The following is a 20,375-nucleotide window of genomic DNA, read 5'->3' on the forward strand; positions in this document are numbered from 1 at the left end:
AGGGAGAGACAGACAGACACAAAAAGAGAAAAAGAGAGAGGGGAGGGAGGTGAGAGGGAGGGGAAAGGGAGAAGGAGAGAGAGAGAGGAGGAGGAAGAGGAGGAGAAGAGGAGGAAGAAGAAGAGAGAAAAGGAGGGAGAGAGGGAAAGAGAAAGAGAGAGAGGGAAGGAGGAAGAAAAAGACGGAGGAAGAAATAGACAGAGACAGAGAGGGAGGGAGAGAAAGAGAAACACAGAGAGAGGAAGGTGGAAAGGGAGGAGGAAAGGGAGAGAGAATGCTGATTCAACTGAGTGCCTGGGAAGGGGGGCCATGGGGAAGTGAGGGAGAGAACACAAACTAATGGGACTCTGGGTATGAAACAACTGTCATTCAGGTCATTTAAAATTCCCTAACAACTAAATTAATGACAAATTAACTTCCTCTTTGTGCTGTTTTTGAATGATAGTTTCCAGGAGGAGTCGTGCCTCTTAGCAGTCGTGGGTGGGTAGAAGCGGCCTGCTCTGCTAGTCCTGTGGGCACGGCCCCCTCTCCCAAGCGTGTCAGGTCCTGCAGAGGGCCAGGCCCCCAGGAGGAGGCTCTCCCCTGTTCCCTCCCACCCCAGCTTGGACAGTGGCTTTTGCCTCCCATCTGCCATTGTGTCCATCCTCCTGCCTCCTCCTCTACCTGTCGACCTTCTGCTTGGGTTGGAACGGCAGCAAACACTTTGGTCTGCTGTTACCATCACCTTTTGTATTTGCTCACAGCATTCTGGGGAAAATACTGTTTTAGAATCCTATGGAAAAGCATATGAGGAGTTTTTTAAGTGGTTTAATAAACAAATCCGCAGACTTAAACTGGGGCAATTTATCTTGATAAGACGTGCTCAAACCTCCCTGATTCCCGTTCACAGAGAGCTACAGAGTGTAACAGGCTTCAGGAGACTGGCATGCTACCAGGACTCCCTGGGTCGTTGATGCCTGTAACGTCCTGTGTGTCCTTGGTACCCACGGCTCTCTGAGCCATCGGGATGCAGGGATCCCATGTGCTTGATAACCAGCTTTTCTGTGTATTGTTCCCTGCCTCTGTCCATTCCTCCTCCCTCTCTCCTCTCCCTTTCCTGGGGGAGGTTTGATACAAACTCTCTTTCCTCCCTATTTTTAGAGATAGTCTAACAGACATTGTGTTCTTTCCTGCACAGATTTGACATCACTGAATACTAAGAAGTCTGTGCTGTCTTCCAAGGACCCTTATTCCTCCTTGGCCTCCAGTCCTGGGAATCCGTCTGGCGATGTTCCCGTGCCTCAGGTATGACCGCTGAGATGGCTGCCTTGACTTCTGAGGAAGTAAAATGTGATATCCTCCCTCCTCCCTCCCATTGCTCGCCAAAAGTTTTGTGGCACCCTACAAAGTGAACAGCCTGGAATAGGCAAGGGGCAGATAAGGGGCTAGCCCCTAACATTTGTTACCTGCATAGCCTTGTGTCTTTTTCTTCAGTTCCTTTGCCCTAAGATAATAATCCTTGTGTTAAGTCAAAATATAAGCTGCCTCTGACAAATATCATGCAGTCAATCAGAAAATTCTTTCTTATAGGAATCAAAATGTAATGAGGTACCAGGGCTCAGTTCCCTACTTCCAGGTTAAGATGAACATAGCAGGAAGTAGGCCAACCTCTTAATCCTCTTTTCAGATGTCAGGGGCTATATTCATCTTTCAAAAGGATCAAAGGCTCCTAAACTTCCAGGCAGACAGTATGATTTCTTCAGCGCTGCCTAAAAATGGCAACTTTCTGAATAATGAGGCAAACTGAGGGAAAGAAACTCCATAGGATCGTGAATCAGGTTTGGAAGGGATAGCAAGAGGTCATGGAGGCTATCCCTCTGCTTCCACATCTCCAGCGGAGGAGAGTAGCTTTCCTTAGAAAAGAAGCAGAGTTGGAATAGACTCCAGTAACTGTCTAGTGTAGCTCATGCGAGAAAGAGACATTCTGCAACCACCCTGAGAAACTAATTCAGCTGTGGCTTGAAGACTTTTAGGAAGGGGGAGCCAATTACTTCCTGAGACTGTCCATTCCAATTTGGGGTGGATCTGATAGTCAGGAAGTTGTCCATCATCTCAAACATATATTTATCTCTTTGCACCTTCCACCCATTGTTCCTAGATCTGCCATTTGGGGTCAACAACAAATATAATACTTTTCTGAAGAATTCTCTCATGCCCCACCCCTACCCAACCTGAACCTTCTCTTCTCTAGCCTTAACATACTCAGAGGCTTCAAAAAAATTATCACATGGCATGGATTCAAGTCCCTGGTTGCTTTCTTCTGGATATTTACTAGCCTATCATCATCCTTTCCAAAATATAATGACCAGACTTGAGCATAATACTCCGGATTGATCCTGACCAAAGAGGAGGGCAGTAGAATTGTTTCTCTTTGGAATATTTTATAAATTGGTAGAAAAAGTAAAGAAAGGGCTAAAGAAAGGAAGTTTAGAGTAGATCAGAAGATTTTCCAGGGCAAGAGCCATATTGCCTTTTGTCTTTGTGTCTTCTCATATCACCAAGCTCAAGGCTCTGTGCTCCTGACGTTGACAAACAGGCTAACTTCCAGGCACCTCATCATTATCATTAACATCATCACCACCACTACCATCATTGTCATTATCATCATCATCCTCACTATTACCTATTAACCTAAGACATTTATAGAAAAATTAATGGTAATAATAGCTAGACTCTAAATAGCCCTTTGAAGTATCACAGCTAGACATTTTTAATGGAGGAGGGTGCTAGCCATCATGACAAAATTTGGAAATAGAACTTATCAGTCACAGGCAAAGGCTTCATATTACTTTTTTTTTTTTTTGGCCAATGATACCCTTAAGTCCAAGTGATACAATAAAGAGGCACAGATCAATGCAGAGCAACTGGAAGAAATCATTTCAGTTTGAAGCCCAGATTTGATGAAACAAGAGTGGAAATTGAGGAATTACTTATATCTGAAGAGAGGAAATCTGTCAAACTTGGAGACATTAAAAATCTTCACTGAACACAAACTGCAGGAGTTCTACCCTGTAACAAAAATAGATGGCAAAAATATAGACAATTCTCACTTTATATAAATTTGACTTTACATAAAGAATTCTGAAAGAAATTCACATTCCAAAAAAACCTATGTTAACTTTGATGTACAGTATTATGCTCTCTTTCTCTGTTCCTGGTTGCTTTGCAGCCCCCCACCAAAAAAAACCCTCCAAGTGAAAGCAGATGAACTGAGGCATAGAGAGACCACCGCTGCTTGTTGGGAGGTTTGGCTTGAGACCTTCTTGCCTAGAGAAGAGACCTTCTCCCCACTCTACCACCTGCCTGGCCCCCACATGTCTGTCTTCTGTCTGCCCACGCATGTACCTCGTGTCTGTCCCATGCCCTTATGTGTTGCCTGTCTTCTCCTATCTGTGTCCATGTCCAGCCCCCATGTATCTGCCCCCTAATGTTCTTCTTATTGAACCCACCAGGCCCCAACATGGCTGGCTCAGGTCTGTGTGTCCTTTCTCCTGCTCTCCCTCCTCCATCCTGGCATGGCAGGAAGCCATCTCTTTGCCTCCCTTTCTCCCTCCCTTCCTTCCCCATGTCCACAGGCAAATTTGTATTAAGCAAATCACTTTATAGAGGTCTGCAGAATGGTCTGCTTAAGTGAAGTGAGAACTGTCTGTGATGTTATTGTCTCAAAAGGTTTGAAGTGATGGGCTCACTTAGAATGAGATTTTGAAAAGTCCTTTCTAAGTTTGATGGTACAACTCTAACCAGCTGACCACCAATACTAAAATAGAGTCATTCAAAAAAGCCCACATTTGCTACATCCATCACAAACAAATTTCACTATACTCTTTGATATAAAATAAAATAAAATTTCCGGACCTGTATGCAACCATATATGCTGTGGCTGTTGCCATGGTTAGGATTGTGATAGGGATGGTGAAGCTACCAAGGAATATTCCTGGGGACAGATGTCACACATCATCATGGTGGAAACATCTTGAAAAAGATGTTGACTTATGAAAAGGCATTGGAAGATTACAACAATATCTAGTTGGCACATGAAGCAAGATAATAATAATAGCAACCCTAGAATGCCATATTGTCTAATTAAAGGCAGCCAAAGAAACATGTGGAATAGACCTTGGGGTGGAGGGGAAGTATATGAGAGCAAATAAGACACCCTTAATCAACAATTGAATGGAAATGCCAGAAGGTTAAGGTTATATAAGGAGTTAAAACAATGCAAAAAACAAAACAGGCAATTTGGCCTCAAACAAAGGCTCTACTGTGGAGACAGGAGAAGCAAACAAATCAGAGAGGAAGGAGAATCCCTAAAGATGGAGAATGTGCGGAAATGCTGGTTGTCTTTTTTTTTTTAGCTGCAAGAAGTCCAACAATGAATATTCAAATTAGATCAAACACGAAACAGAAAATTTGTGTACTATCAATACAATGGACAACAGAAATTATTTTGTCAAGGAAAGTGACTGAAACTAGCTTCTCTGCAAAGCTGGAAAGTGGTGGGGCAGAATGAGGTCAAATAATTGGTACAGATGCTTCATCTGCATTATCATACATGAATTATTAGCAAAGAGCTTTACCAGCTTCCTCTCAGACATGAATGTGATCCCATTTTTCTTATTGTTACATCTATTACCCAAAGATGAGAATCCCAATAATTCTTCAAAATATGGGCCAATTATATACTTAGGTATTTTATGTAAAGCATTTGTGGTTTATATCACCAAAAAGAGAAAGATGTGCCAAAAAGTTTTAGGAGTGCAAAAGCCAACTCATCTTTGATTGGTATTATTGAACAAGTCACCCCAAAGCTCCATAGCCTTTCTTGATGATCACAAAGCCTTTGTCTCAATTCTGCACATCCTAGTTTGTTCACATGCTACAGATTTACAGGAGAAACCTAAGCATAGGGAGAATCCTAGATCATTTGATGTCAACATAGAAAACTGCTCTCTGAAACGTGGCACCAGCACAATCATGTTAAGAATAATTGGTGTAAATCATGGCATCTTTCAGGAAGATAGCTCAAGCAGGCTATGATTCTGCATAACTTTAAAACCTATTACCACCATTCCTGAATAGAAATGAGTTTAAGTCCCACATCCAAAAGAGAGTCATACCAATACATTTTACTTAATCACCTAATTACATAGATGGCATCAAATTATATGGTTCCACCAAAAACATATTGAATAGCTTCTTCATACCATGGACATTTTCTTCTGTGATATCCAAATGTCATTTAGACTCAACTAGTATAAAATTCTTAATGTGTATTAAGGGAAAATAGAGATGGAAGACGGTGGGCTTGGATCTGAAGGTAAAATCCAACCAATGATCAAAGGTGATATTTACAGACACAACAAGCAATCATTTTCTCCTCCAGCATAGTGCTCAGCAAAACATCCAACACAAAAAGATAATAGTAGGTTGGTGACTTGTCCCCATGGTCATTTTTATCTGAACTCCCATCAAATAAGAATAAGACAGTTGTTGACTGTCATGGGATCATTGAATGAATTGAGGCACCGCCAGGGTCACATAGCCAGAGGAAAGCTAGTCCAATGCCTGTCTTTTTCCAGATGAAGAAATTGGGGTCTATACATGTACAAAAATATTTGTAGCAGCTCTTTTTGTGGTGGCCAAGAATTGGAAATTGGGAGGATGCCCATCGATTGGGGAATGGCGGAGCAAGTTGTGGTATATGAATGTAATGGAATACTATTGTGCTGAAATGATGAACATGTGGGCTGACTTCAGAAGAACCTGGAAAGACTTGTATGGTCTGATGCTGAGTGAAGTGAGCAGAACCAGGAGAATGTCATACACAATAACAGCCATTTTTGCAATGACTAATATCGATAGACTTAATCCTTCTCAGCAATGCAAGGACCTGAGACATCTCCAAAGGCCTCATGATTGAAAATACTATCCACAAAGAAGAAAGAACTGTGGAGTTTGAATGCAGATCGAAGCATACTATTTGCTATTTTTTTTCTTCTGTTATGTTTTGTTTCCTCTTTCTGGTGGTTCCTCCTATTGGTTCTAATTCTTCCTTACAACATGACTATTGTGAAAATATATATTTAATAGGAATGTATATGTACAGCCTATATCAGATTGCATGCTGTCTTAGGGAAAGAGGTGGGGAGGGAGGGGGAGAAAATTTAAAACTCAAAAGCCTATGGAAATGATTGTTCAAAATAAATTAATCAAAAATTTAAAAAAAGAAATTGGGGTCCAGAGAGGCTAAGTGATTTAGGCAACCAAAGCTGAATAGGTACTAACCATCACAAGTGGGATTCAAAGCCAGATTGTTTGAGTCCAGAGCTAGCACTCTTTCCTCTCTCAGTTCAGTTCAGGCATTTTTCAGTCCTGTCCTACTCTCTGTGACCCCATTTGGGGTTTTCTTGGCCAAGATACTGAAGTGGTTTGCCATTTCCTTCTCAGCTCATTTCAAAGATGAGGAAACCGAGGCAGAGTTAAGTGATTTGTCCAGGGTCACATAGCTCGTAAGTGTCTGAGGCTGGATTTGAACTCAGGAAGATGAAGCTTCCTGATTCCAAGCCCAGTGCTCTATCCACTATGCTACCTAGATGCCCTCTTTCCACTCTACCATGCCATAAATAAGATGGTATTAATAACTCCATAGGTAAAAGTACTAGCAGTATTATGGTACCCATTTTACAAATGAGAATATTGAGTTTCAAGGATATAAAATTACTTTCCCATGTTCACCATCATCTTGGCCACCACTGCCACTGTCCTATTGCTACGGTGCTGCATTTCTTCTCAGCAAGGAAATTTGCCCCTGTTGTAGCGTTAGCTTTGTTCTAATACAACCGTCAAGAGCTCGGGGAAGGGAAATGTGTGGAGAATGATCAGGGAAAGGAATGCGTATAGAAAAGTAATGAATAGTAGGGATTGCTTGATGATTGCTTTTATGTTGACTCCCTCCAGGTGACATCATGCATCAATTCCCCTGAAATCACAAGAGGACATTGCCAGCCTCAAAGTCCAATCATTCAGGGAAGAGTCCGCATGCGAGAGGTGTGTAAGGAAATGCCCCTCTATGTACCTCATCATTTCCAAAACGAGGCAAGACATCCCCTGGTGACGCCCAAGGAAGATCCCTCTTCCACACCCAAGCCACAGGATGCTGATATGAAGAGTTCCAGTGGCCATAGGAAAGCCAAAGCAATTCCTTGGGAAACCTGGAGTACCCAGGATGGTCCAGATCGTGGTGGAGTAGAGACAAGGAGCAGGATATCTCCCGAGGAAGGCCAAGGAAATGCAAGCACAGGAAGTGGGAGAGAAGACTACCAACTGAAATGCACTGAGGGGAAAAAACAATGCTTAAAGAAATTGCTGCTCACTCAAGAACAAAAGTCTCAGTTGCTGGACTGGAATGATGCTAATGCAGAATGTCTAAGCCTGGGTGCTAGACAGAGAGCAGACCCAAAGCACGCCGGAGATGGTAAAAGTGGCGAAGCATCAAAGCTGGCTGACCTTTCATCATCTTCTGGGCCGGCCAGGGAAGCCTTGTCAGACCAGAGAGGGGGTCCAGAGGGAGTCTGTGGCCCAGCACTGAAGGCCACAGGGGAGTGGACAGTACGCAGACCCAAATCCCCTCTACGCCTGATAGCAAATGCAATCAGGAGGTCCTTGGAGCCCCTCCTTTCTAACCCAGAGGGTGGAAAGAAGATCTGTGATTCTAGAACAAAAGCACCTTTGGAGAACTTGTCTTGAGTGGCCCCCACCCCAGTGTTCACTCCCAAAACTTAAGGAAAACAAGTTATAGTAAATACTGGGATGTGCAGAAGCCCAGCCGCGTCTCCTTACTGGCACCTGGGAAGGAGAAAGGGACCACAGACTCAGCCTTTTCATTACATGATGCCACCCATGGTGCCTCTGAGGCACCGCCAGGGGCACATAACCTTTCAGATAGAATTACCCGGGCTCACAGTTTACCCAGTAGGCAAAAGAGGCCTATGACCCTACCCTCTGCCAAGGTGGAAGATGTCTTTGACAAAGTTAGCCAGAAAGAGGTTCTACTGGGGAGGCCTTTGGACCAGTACAATGCCCTGACAAAGAAGAGCACTCTCTTTTCTTCCTTTGGACTCAGAGGAAAAACTGATGAGAACCTGGGGCCAATGAGAACAACAAAGGCTTTCAGCAATGTCTTTAGCAACCCAGGAGCAATGGACATCTGCCATCCTCCAAAGATGACATCCCAGCCATGGAATAAGTCTTCCTCAGGCCACATGGACATTCCTTTCCCTGGAGAAAACTCAAGTAAGTGCTTTTTTTTTCTAGCCAGATTTTTAATAACAATCAATATGCACTTATTAATCACTTACTGTGTTCTAGTCACTATTCTAAGTCCTGGGGATACGGATTCAAAAACGGAAATAATTTCTAGTCTCAAGGAATTTGCATTCTAATGGGGGAGAGTGCAAGTAAATATGTAGATATCTATGGTAGGAATAATAAATACCAATAAATACAAAATAATTCAATACAAGGTAGTGTGGGAAGGAGGGCACCAGAAGTTGGAGGGAATCAGGAAAGGCTTCAAGTAGAAAGCAATGCTTGAGATGCATCTTGAAAGAAGTGTGGAGACCAAAATGTCTCAAGAGACATAATTTCTGAGTAATTTAATCATTTTATTAATAATGCCATTATTTTAATAAAAGGATGGTCATTTGGCCATCTCTCTCTTAGACCGAAGATAATGATGGTGGGTGGGTTCATTGCTTGTATGCTCATTGGAAGAGGGATGTTTCCAAGACTGGCAGGCAACTCTGATTGGTTAACAATTAATGAGAGAATTAATATTACAATGAAAGGCCAAACCTATTCAAATGAACTTTTGAAATCAGGACTTAAAAAAAGGGGAACTCTGAATCTCTCCAAATCATTGGTGAATAATAATTTCTCTCAGAAGAGAGGCAATGAGGAGGGAGTGAATTCCAGGCACCAGCATAAAGACGGGAGAATGGAGTATTGCGTGTGAGAAACAAGAAAAGGGTGATTTGTTTAAATTGCAGGGAGCAGGAGGGTGAGTAATGTCCAATGAGGCTAGAAGGATAGGTAAGGATCAAGTTGTGAAGGGCTTTAGAGACAATAGTGAGAGACTGAGATTTATTAAATAAGGGCATGACATGGTCAGATCTGGTTTACAGAGAATAACTTTGGCCGCAATGTGGACTAGAGTGGGGAGAGACTTGAGGTAAGGAGGTAAATTAGGAGACCATCATAATAAACTCTGAAAAGTGATGAGGGCATGGAAGAGGGTGGCGGCTGTGGGAGCTGAGAGAAGTCAGAATGAAGGATGTGGAGGGAAAAAAGATGATTTGGCAACAAATCAAATATATGGAATGAGAGGATGCTAGCTGAGCCAAGGAATATTTTAAAAGCCTGAGAATTGTTTGGTTAAAGCAATCAGCTTCATGGGCATTCTGTGGAGGAAGCTGTGTAAGAATGGACCATCCCAAAAAGATCCAGAGGCCAGCAATCTCATTGTGAGTCAACAATATGAAATGGTAGCTAAAGAAATTAAGGCAACCTTAGGCTGCCTCAGGAGAAGCAGAGAGTCTGAGGATAAGAAGCAGGTACAGGAGGAGTCTCTCTGGACTGTGCCCTAGTCAGATCCCTTTGGAAGTATAGCATCCAGCTCCGGGCTGTGCTGCTTCTTAAGCAGAACATTGATAGGCTTGCATGTCTAGAAGAGATCGACTTAGATGGTGAAGAGCCTTGAGACCATGCCGCGTGAGAATCAGTTAAAGGAACTGGGGATGTTTCTCCTGAAAAAGAGAAGATTCAGGGAGGACATGAGAGTCGTCTTCATTATTTGAATGGCTATTATGGAGAAGAGAGATTGGTCCCAGATGGCAGAACCAGGGCATTGGGGGAGGGGGAAGTACAAAGAAACAAATTCAGGTATGATGACAAGAAATGTTTATAATAACAATAGCTAGCTTTTCTATAGCACTTTAAGCTTTGCAAAGTGCTTTCCAAATATTATTGTATTTTATCCTCACAATACCCCTGGGAGGTAGATGCAATCCATCAGCAATCAATCAATCACCATCATCATCATCATCATCATCATCATCATCATCATTATCTGCATTTAAAACATTTCCTAATGTTTAGAACTATCCAGAATTTAAATGGGCTGCCTTGGAGGATGGTTGACTCCACTTCTTGGAGGTCATTAGGCAAAGCCTTGATATCAATTTGTTGGGGATATTGTTCATAAAAGGAATTCTTGCTCATATAGGAGTGGGGCCAGGTGGGCTCTGAGGTCCCTTCTTCCCTCAAATTTTGTGGTTCTGTGTACCCTGAGGTTCTATTCCCTTCAAACTAGGCATAAAATGTTAGCACTTGGATTCTTGTGCCCTTCCTACAATTTGGGAATTTACTACTTTACCCATAAATAAGGTAATTCACCTGCTTAAAATCCAAAATGCCCTGAGTCTGGTAAAGAGAAAAATGGAGGTTAGTGTGAGAAACATTGGGAGAGTGGCAAGATGCTTGGGAGTCAGGACCAAGGATGGACATGATAGGGCTTCCAACTTTAGATTATTCAGGGGGTAGTTTAGGACAGCCCTGTTGCACCATCGCCTTCCTACCTACTCCCTCTCATGGCCCAAGATATGACTTGTGGATCCCAGGAGTCAAGAAATGGTCAGAGTCCCATAGATGCTTTTACAGGGCACTAATAGGTCAAGAGGATTCCAGTGCTGAGTCTGAGGGGACACAAAGATCCTCGAATCTTTTTCACACCTCCCTCATTTTAAAGTCATACAGAAATGACAACATGGAATCTCCCCAAACCCTTGCCTCTCACTTTTTTTTGAGAGAGAGAGGCAGTAAAAGTGCAGTGAATATGCCACTCATGCATCGGGAAGACCTGGGTTCAAATTCTACTATAAATGCTTACTAGCTATGTGACCCTGGGCTCTATGCTTCAGTTTCCTCATCCATAAAATGAAAGGGTAAAACTTTGTGGCCCTTAAGGTCCCTTTAAGCTCTAAATTTATGATCCTATGAAAAATCCTTAGATTACCTAAAGCACTTGAAGAGATTCTGACCAGGTTGAGTTGCCCCTGCTCTAGAACAGGAGAAACTTGAAGAGATTCTGACCAGGTTGGGTTGTTTCGGACCCTGCTCTAGAATAGGAGGAAGGGAAAGAAAGTTGGTTTGTCTTTCTTCTCCTGCAATAGAAGTGACCTGGCCTCACTGACTCAAGAAATCATTGATACTCGGAGCACACAACTGGTCATATCGAGAACCTGCTCAGCAACCATCAGATGTTATCACCTTGATGAAAGTTTAGGGATGAGGCTTGTGGGAGGTTCGGCTGAGAGCTCGGGAATTCCCAGTGAAAAAGAGATGAGTGACCAGCCTCTGGGAATGATGGGAAAGATTCCAAATTCATGAACCTACCAACTGCCCCCCAATCTTCAGGTACCATAGTTCTTGGAGGCGCTGTAGAATTTCAAGGACAGTTATAAGACCCAAAACATTTTCTTCCCTAACCTGTTCAGGGGGTCTGCTATTGGATCATAGACTCCTAGATCCATAGACTACGAACTGGAAGGGACCTCAAAGATCTTCAAGTCCATCTTCATTTATTTATTTTCTTTTATTTCCAAAGGGAAAACAGAGACCTAGAAAGGTGAAGGGACTACACAAGATTACATAGATCTAATAAAATCACAGAGTCAACATTTGAACTCAGGTCTTCTGATTCCAAATCCAGTGTTCTTTCTGCCTGTACCATATTGAGAGAGATAACATGGACGTATATACTTACATACAAGATACAGGCATAGAAGCCTCACAGGGAAAGCACCAGCAATGAGGGTAATACCGAAAGCCTCTGGTAGAACAGGGTGCCTGAAGGAAACCAGGAATTCTAAGAGGAGAAGGGTGAGGAAGGACAGCACACCAGGCTTTGGGGAGAGTGATGTGAAAAGGCATGGAGATGCCTTGTGTGCAGAGCACATAGACCAGTATGGCTGCCATATAGCAAGGGACCAGGTTGTGAAAACAGTGGAGTAACAGGGGGACACTAGAATTTATTTAACAGGAGGGTGACATAGTCAGACCTGCGCTTTAGGAAAATCATGTTGGCTTCTGTGTAGAGAATAAATTGGAGTTGGAGGAAATGAGAGAGAGAGAAAGAGAGAGAGACAGAGAGACAGAGAGAGAGGAGAGACAGAGAGAGAGAGAGATGGACTAATTGAGAGGTGATTGCAATGCTCCAAGTGAGGGGTGTTGAGGGCCTGAACTAATATAGTAGCTGTGTGAGTGAAGAAGGGAACATGTGTGAAAGATGTTGGGAAGGTAGAAATGATAAGATTTGGCCACGGATTATATAGAGGACAAGAGAGTAAAGAGCTGAGGATGTTGATAACCAGGGTGACTCTAAGAATGGTGGGCCCTTGACAGTAGTAAGAAAGAAGAGGGATGGATTTTACGGGAAAGATAATGAGGTCTGTAATTGATATATTGAATCTGAGATATCTTTGATATCCAGTTCAAAATGCCCAATGAGCAGTTTGTGATGCGGGACTGGAGCTCAGAAGAGAGATTAAGGGCTGGATATATAAATCTGTGAGTCATCTAAATAGGGTTGATGATTAAAGACAGGGGAGCGGATGAGATTGCTAAGTGAGAATTTGGAGAGCAAACAGTCCAGAACAGAGCTTCGGGGATATCAGCAGTTAATGCACACAACATGGATGAGATCCAGCAGAAGAGACTGAGAAGGAACAATCAGACAGGTAGCATGAAAACCAGGAGTGAGCAATGTCATAAAAACCCAGAGAGGAGAGAAGATCCAGGAGGAGAAAGTGGTAAATAGTGCCAAATGCTTCAAAGAGATGAAAAAGAACGAGGCCCCACAAAAGGCTATTAGATTTGGCACTTAAGAAGTCAATGGCAACTTTGGAGAAGGTGGTTTCTGGGAGTCATGATGTTGACAGCCAGATTGTAGAGGTACAGAAAGACTGAGGAGAGGAAGTGAAAGCATTGAGTATGGATGGCCTTTTAAAGAATTCAACTGAGGAGAGGAGAGGTAGAGGACAATAGCTAATGGGAGATGGTGAAATTTCATGAGGGTTTTTGGTTTTGTTTTTAAAGGATGGGGGACTCAAAAGTTCCTTCCAGCCTTGATCCTATGGTCGAAACAGACCCAATGGAAAGATTCAAGACAGAATTATTTCCAGGCCACACTATTCAGTGGGGAGGTAGTGGTGAGAAAGGCATACAAACAATACGTACAATTCTCCTGGCTCCCATAATCCAGGTTAAACAGGACTTTTATCTGTGTGTGAGTCAAGCCAATCAAATTCTGCAGGTGTGGGAAAGAACTTGCCCCCCATTTGCTTTAGATTCTCTTAAAGTGTCCACAAGAGAGGATTTCCTGTTTGAGCTGGAAGATCTTAATCTTTTTAGTTTTTAACATATGGTTGGCCTGGCTCCCCAGCAGAAACTGGGTCACTTTAGGTCTCCATTAGACATTAGCTCCTTCTACCTGCCTTGTTAAGTAATGTTCTCTTCCCTTGGGGGTATTGCAGGGTTAGGTAGGTGGCCTGCTGGGTAATCGGTCCTTTCCTGAAACAACAGGGCCTATGTCCAGACTCCCTTCATCACCTAACCTCCTGGCAAGCCCTGCCCCCTGCTTTCCAGTGGGCCAGCCTTCTAGCCAAAGGGCACCATACCCAGCCAAAGGAGAAGAGAGCCCTGTAGAACTCAAAGCTAATGAAAGGAAAGCTGGGTTCCTGTTACAGACATCCCTGGTCCATAGAGAACAACACAGTGGAGCTGCTTTTGTACCAAACCCACTTCTTGGGGAGCCAGAGGATCAGGGCCTGCAGCCCCCACTCTCCCCTCCCCCATAACCTGAGCTATGCGGGCTCTGGTTCCCAGCCAATGGAAGGTCAAGAAACCTGCTTTTGTTCAAAGAAGACATCAGGCTTCAGCAGAGAGCCCCTGGCAGGGAGGGAAGCAGGTGCTGCAGTAGCAGCCGGCTGTTTATCCAGCAGCCCTTATAACTCCAGTTAATTATTGATGGGACTTCAAGAGGAGGGATGAGAAGGGGGTAATTTATTCCCGCTGGGAAAAGAAACAAGGGAGCAAATAGCAGGTTATGGTCTAAATCTGAACAGGAAGCTGCTCAAAGGTTAGAATTGGAGAGCTGAGGAATCAGGGCCTTGGCTGTGACATCTTGTTCTGCTCTGCTGCCAGCACCAATCTGTGCTGCTCAGATGACCAGGGCTTAATTGACCAAACTGAGCCAAGGGCCGCCATCCCCATGTGAACCAGTTGGCTCTGATATGGCTGGGCCAGTATGGCGGAGGACCAGCCTTAGAGTCAGGAAGACCTGAGTTCAAGTCCTGTCTCTGACCCATTCTAGTTCTTAGTGCCCCCAGACAACTCTCTATAATTTACAGAAGAATTATCCATCTGAATTGGTGGAGGGAGTGCTCATTCTGGGACCATTCCTGAACCACTCCCTCCGTGGTCCCATAATGATGATGATGATGAGGAGGAGGAGGAGGAGGAGGAGGAGGAGGAGGAGGAGGAGGAGGATAACAGCTTACAATTGCATGGTGATTTGAAGTTTTCAAAATACTTTCCTTACAATAACCCTGTGAAGTAGCTAGTGTGCCTAAAGAGGTAGCCCATTTCTCAAATGAGAAAAGTAAGCCACAAAAGTGCTAAGAATGGCTTGCTCAAGGTCACACAGCTAATAAAGGTCAGAGAGGAACTCCAACCTAGATCTCCTGATTTCAATCTAGGCCTAGCACTCTTTGTACTCCTCAGGGCCTACGTTCTACAGGTCCTCATTCACAAGGATGAGCCAAGTATTAAGGAAGAGCATGTATTAAGCACTTACTATATGCCAGGCACTGTGGTAAGTGTTAGGGATACAAAGACAAAAGTGAAGTAGGGCTCAGCCCTGCCCTCAACCAGCTTACTCTCTAACTGGGGAGACATCATACAAACACGTAAGTATAAGCAAACTATATGCACGATGAATGCCAGGTAGTTTGGGGAGAGAGGGAGGGCAGTACCAAAAATAAGCAGCTCACAATGAGAAAGGCAAGGGCAGAGGACAGAGCCCCCGGAGGTGGGGGACCTGACCCCTCCACTAACTTGTTCTGTGCCCTTTGGAAAGCCCTTAATTTTCACTTTCTACGGAACTCTGAAGTCTCACTTAGCTCTGCCCTTCAGAAGTTCTGTGACTTGGACAATGTCCCTGTACTGGGAGGGAAGAAGATGTCTCCAAGTCAGTGGGTTAGATTGGATTAACCACTGACCTGGGAGGCAGGAAGCTCAGAGCCAAGTCTCAGTTTCACCCCTGAATCACTGTGCGACCTTGAACAAGACTCTTAACCTTCATGGCTCTCCACCATCAACATACTGTTATACATCCTGGTCTGTTTAGCCATTTGCCCTAGAAGAAAGATTTCACAAGACATTTGCAAAGACAAAATAAAATGATAACACCAGCCCCCTTGCCTCCCCATTTTTTTTTTCCTAAAGCTAGATTTAGTATACAGAATCTCAGTTTGAGATATCTGCCATCGTAGGAGGAAGGGACAGGATTGGAAATGAGCAGTAGCTTTAACCTTTCCCTTAAATTATTTGGTTAGGGGACTTTCTCCTCTTTAATTTATCATGGAAGTCAGCGGGTGAATTTAGAATTCCTGCCAGCTAACTTTGCCAGACTATGGAACATTAGGACTGGAAGAGTCCTTAGAGGCAGCCTCCTCTAACTCTCTTCTGTTACAAAGAACCTTAGGTCCAGAGTGGAGAAGGGCACAGCCAAAGCAAAACAGAAAGCTGAAGTCATCAGGAAACCAAAGTAAAAAGCATAGAATTTTAGCTGTTCATTCTTTGAATGAAAGGGAAAAATTGGTTCAGAAATTCTAAGGAAAGCCTGTGCATTCATATCTCAGGTAAGGAGAGGTGCATCTCATTCTGGGCCTGAGTTTTACCTCTGCCATATGGAAGCTGATATCTCTTAGCTCCTCTCCCAGGAAATGGGCTAAATATTCCTCATTAGGCACTGGACAGTTTTGGTCTTAGATAATACCAGATATAGTGGGTTCAAGTTTCTGTTGTGCTAATGATTAGCTGGGCCAAAGGACTTGGATTCAATTCCTGCTCCTGACTCTCATTACCTATGTGACCTTGGGCAAGTCCCTTCCCCTCCCTGGGGCTCAGTTTCCTTATCTGTACAATGACGGGCTTCACTCAGAATGGCCAATCTGCGGGGTCCCTTCCGATTCTAACATTGCCTGAGTCTCAGCCTATTTCTGAAGGATGAAAGGGTACTTTGAAAGATCTGAAGACCCAAATCTCTTCTTCTTTTCTTTTTTTCCCAATATATTTTTATGTCATTAAAATTTCCCCAAATACATTTTTTAAAATTTAACATTCATTTTTTTTTAAATTTTGAGTTCCAAATTCACTTCCTCTCTTCTACCCCTTCTCCTCCTTGAGAAGGCAAGCAATTTGATATTAATCAATTTAACCATGTGAAGTCATGCAAAAAAATTTCCATATTAGCCATATTGCAAAAGGAAACACAGACCAAAAAAGGAGAAAAAGGAAAATAAAAAAGTAGGCTTCAATCTGCTCTCAGAGTTCATCAGTTCTCTTTCTGGAGGATAGCATTGCTCATTATGGGTCCTTTGGAATTGTCTTAGATTATTGTTCTGTTCAGAGTAGCTATCTCCTCTTCTTTTCAAGGGTTGTGGGATCGTTGACTTAGAGCTGGAAGGATGCTAGATCTAGATTGAAAGGGACCTCAGAGGCCATCTGGTCTAATTCCCTTCAGACAGGAAACTGAGGCCCAGGAAGGTTGAATCATTCACCCAAGATCACACAAGTAGTGAGTGTTAGGCACAAGACTGGAACCCATGCTGGGTCCCATGGATGTCAGCTAGTCCAGGCTCCTCATTTTGCAACTGAGCAACTGGTGTAGTGAGAGAGAACCAGTTCTGGAGTCAGAAAAACTAGGTTCAACCATCTGTCCTCACCCCCATGACCTGTGTGACCTAGGGAAAGTTACAACCTCTCTACACAGCAATTCGCTCATCTATAAAATGGGGAGGGGAATTGAAGTTGATGGTCTCTGAAGTCCTTTATAACTCTAGGATCCTGTGACTCAAGGACCAGTGAAGTTAAATGACTAGCCCAAAATCACTAGGTAGTAGGTAGCAGAGCCAGAATTCAAATTCAGGTCTTCTTAACTGAGAGTCCGGTACTTCCCACTGTATCATGCAATTTTCTTAAGGTTCATTTCCCTTTCAGCTGGGAGGAAAGCAGAAACCTACCTGGAAGGGGGATGGTAGAGTTTAACCATTATATTACCCTCTGAACACACACACACACGCACATGTATACACACACACACACACACACACACACCCCTGCTCAAATATGGGCTTACACGAGAAACTAGGATGCAATAAATTATCAGTCACCTGGGCAGGGCCAAATAACTTACTCCCCACCAGGACCTTTCATAGCCCAGAGCTGCGCAATCCAGATGTTAATCATTAACCCTACAGAAGGTCTAAATGGAAAGGCAGATGTTTCCATGTGAAGATACCAGGCACCCAGGAGTGTTCAGGTCATAGACAGAGATGGGCCAAATCCTGATCAGAATGGGCATGAGGAGAGTGTTACCACTGACTCTGCCTTAATAAGGGTTCCTTGAGCCACAGGCTATTTCTGTGTCTTGCCCCACCCCACAAAGCCAGACTGCCCCATGGGAGCACATTGTTGGGATGTCCATACACCAGGCCCTCCCCACACCCACACACCCCTCCCCCCACCCAGTCCCCACCAATCTTTCCTGGTGTTTTCATCACTGCCCCGATGATGTGATAATATTCTTACGTGGGGAAAATAGAAGTGGCATTTGTTTAGACATAATTAATGAAATATTTATGTTGCATGAGACTGTGTGATAAAGCCCCGAGCTGGCAGAGTCCATTTGCTTCTGATTACATTTGTGATTTTTTTATATGACCAGACATTCTGACGCCAGTTCTTTTACACCGAGCAGATGTCATGTTCTAAAAATGGGTGCCAGATGCTGAGAGCCACATAAGGGTAATTTGTTTAAGAGCTGGCTTGGACTTTTTGCATTCAATTAGACTGCGCGGTGACCCTCACACAATCGTTTGAGGTACCATGGCTAACTTCAGACATGCATTTTAATAATAGATTTCATGTCTGAATGTGTTTGAAGCCCCATGATCCATAAATGGTGTTTAAGGAATTAATTGATTTCTGCATAATACCGTGTGTGTGTGTGTGTGTGTGTGTGTGTGTGTGTGTGTGTGTGTTTAAAATGTGGACACCAAGAGCTGTGCAAAGCCCTTGGCCAGGGGCCAGAAATTTAATTAGCATGGGAAGCCAAATTTCAGATTACCCTTAGGTAGCTCTGTTGCTTAGGCTTAGAGTAGGTGCAGTGGGCAGGGAAGGAGAGGGAGTTTGGGGTCATGAAATCTAGGGAAGAAATTACTTCTGCTTGATTGGGTACTTTGTTCCTATTTCAGGTTCCAAGCACTTACCTGTCAGAGCACAAATGACTGAGTGTTATTCTTCCTCCTCCTCCTCCTCTTCTGATACCACCTCCTCTTCAGATGGTGAATTTGAACCCAAACCTTCCTTACCACCAAAGGTAACATGCCCCTTGGCAACCAAGGGCAGGGTTGACTTTGTAGGAGGTGGCAGCTATTGTTGACTCTTAGGAGAGTTGTGAATTTCCAACCCAGAGCATTCTCAATCTGACAGATATTTTTATTTAACAGACTTACCTGTCATAGCATCTGATGCTTAGACCTTCCCCTCCCCTTGGCAAGAGCCAAGAGCCGTTTCTTCTTAAGAGCTGTCTTTTTATTTTCAGAATCTTTCACATCTCGCAGATGAATCTTTTCTTTCTCTAAGAAGAACTTCATTTGAAGGAGGAGGGGAAAAAAAAACCAAGGCAGCGACATATTTACTTGAAACCACTTTGAAACTGCAGCTCTAAAGTGGTTTTAATATGAGGTCCAACAAGCAAACCATCGAAAAATGAAAACAAACAGATGCCTATGTCCCCAGGGGAAAACACAGCTTCATTTAAGAAGCACTAGAGGCAGATTGCATGGAAAATGTTATGTTTATTCTAATCAGAAATACTAAATGAACCATGCATTTGCATCTAGGCATTTATACTCTGAAAATGCCTACTGCGACTTGGGTTTGGAGAGGCTGCTGACTGTAGACATGGAGAATTTCCTCCCTGTTTTTTTGTTCCATAGAATTTGGGCCTTTTTTCTAGACTCTGATTCGAGTAAACCTCTGCCCAACCAGTGCCCTCCCTCCCAAATTCTGTCCTGTTTTTTTTGTTGTCGCTGTAGGTCGCTGGGGTAGGAGCCTTTCAGAGGGCCTTTGGGCCAATGGCTCAGCCTAATGTGTTTACCCTGGTGGACAGAAAAGTGGTTTCTCTGCCATTTGCTGTGTTTATTTGTTGGCTCAGGGAGGTTCCCAGGGAGGAAGGAGGAGAACCGAGTTTATTTACTTACAATCGTTTCTTCCACATCTGGTGATATAATCATTGGCTTATAACTTAGGGCTTCCTAACCCCACTGCCCAGGTAAGACCAAGTCAATGACCTGGAGTGTATATGTATGCTTATATGTGTAACAGAAAGAAAGACAGAGACTGGCAGACAGAGACACACAGAAGGACAAATAGAGGGAGGGAGGGAAGGAAAAGGAGCAAGTCAAGAGAGGAGACACAGTGAGACATGAAGAGAGACAGAGAGGGAAGGATGAAAGGAGAGCATGGAAGAAAGGTGAGATTGAAGCTGTTCCTGATTATCCGTCTGTGATTATATGTTGAAATCAAGTTTTGTGTTTTCTGTTGACCTTTACACACTCCATATCATCTTGTTCTTTTGATGGCTTCTTCTCTTTCTCCCTTGATGTCTCTTCAGTACAGACATCCCCTAAGGTTCTCTCCCTAGCCCTCTTATCTTTTCTCTCTATGCTGCCTCCCTTGAAGAACTGGTTTACTTACATGGCTTCAATTATCACCTCTATCTGAATGAATCTCAAATTGGACTCCCTTCTTCTCCAGCTGCCTCTTGGTCTCCACCTTGATGTCCCACCAGCACCAAGGAACTCATCATCTCCTATAGGAGCATAGGTTTGGTCCTGGAAGGTACCTTGGAGGCCATCTAGTCTAATATCCTCCTTGTACAAATGAGGCAGTTGAGTTCAAGAGACATAAAATGACTTGTCATGGGTCAACCT

The 20,375-nt window shown here is 43.6% G+C and overlaps 1 protein-coding gene across 1 annotated transcript in view; it reads left to right on the plus strand.

The window, feature by feature from the left end:
* Nucleotides 1-20,375, plus strand: part of MICAL2 (microtubule associated monooxygenase, calponin and LIM domain containing 2) — a 268,887-nt gene that overhangs the window by 195,634 nt on the left and 52,878 nt on the right. Inside the window, 4 exon segments of the mRNA XM_078148458.1 lie at nucleotides 1,178-1,284; nucleotides 6,997-7,777; nucleotides 7,780-8,331; nucleotides 18,633-18,757. Coding sequence (XP_078004584.1) covers nucleotides 1,178-1,284; nucleotides 6,997-7,777; nucleotides 7,780-8,331; nucleotides 18,633-18,757 — 1,565 coding nt within the window.

Source organism: Phascolarctos cinereus, unplaced genomic scaffold, assembly GCF_003287225.1.
Source record: "Phascolarctos cinereus isolate Bilbo 61053 unplaced genomic scaffold, phaCin_HiC Scaffold_9;HRSCAF=440, whole genome shotgun sequence".
Taxonomy (NCBI): Eukaryota; Metazoa; Chordata; class Mammalia; order Diprotodontia; family Phascolarctidae; genus Phascolarctos; species Phascolarctos cinereus.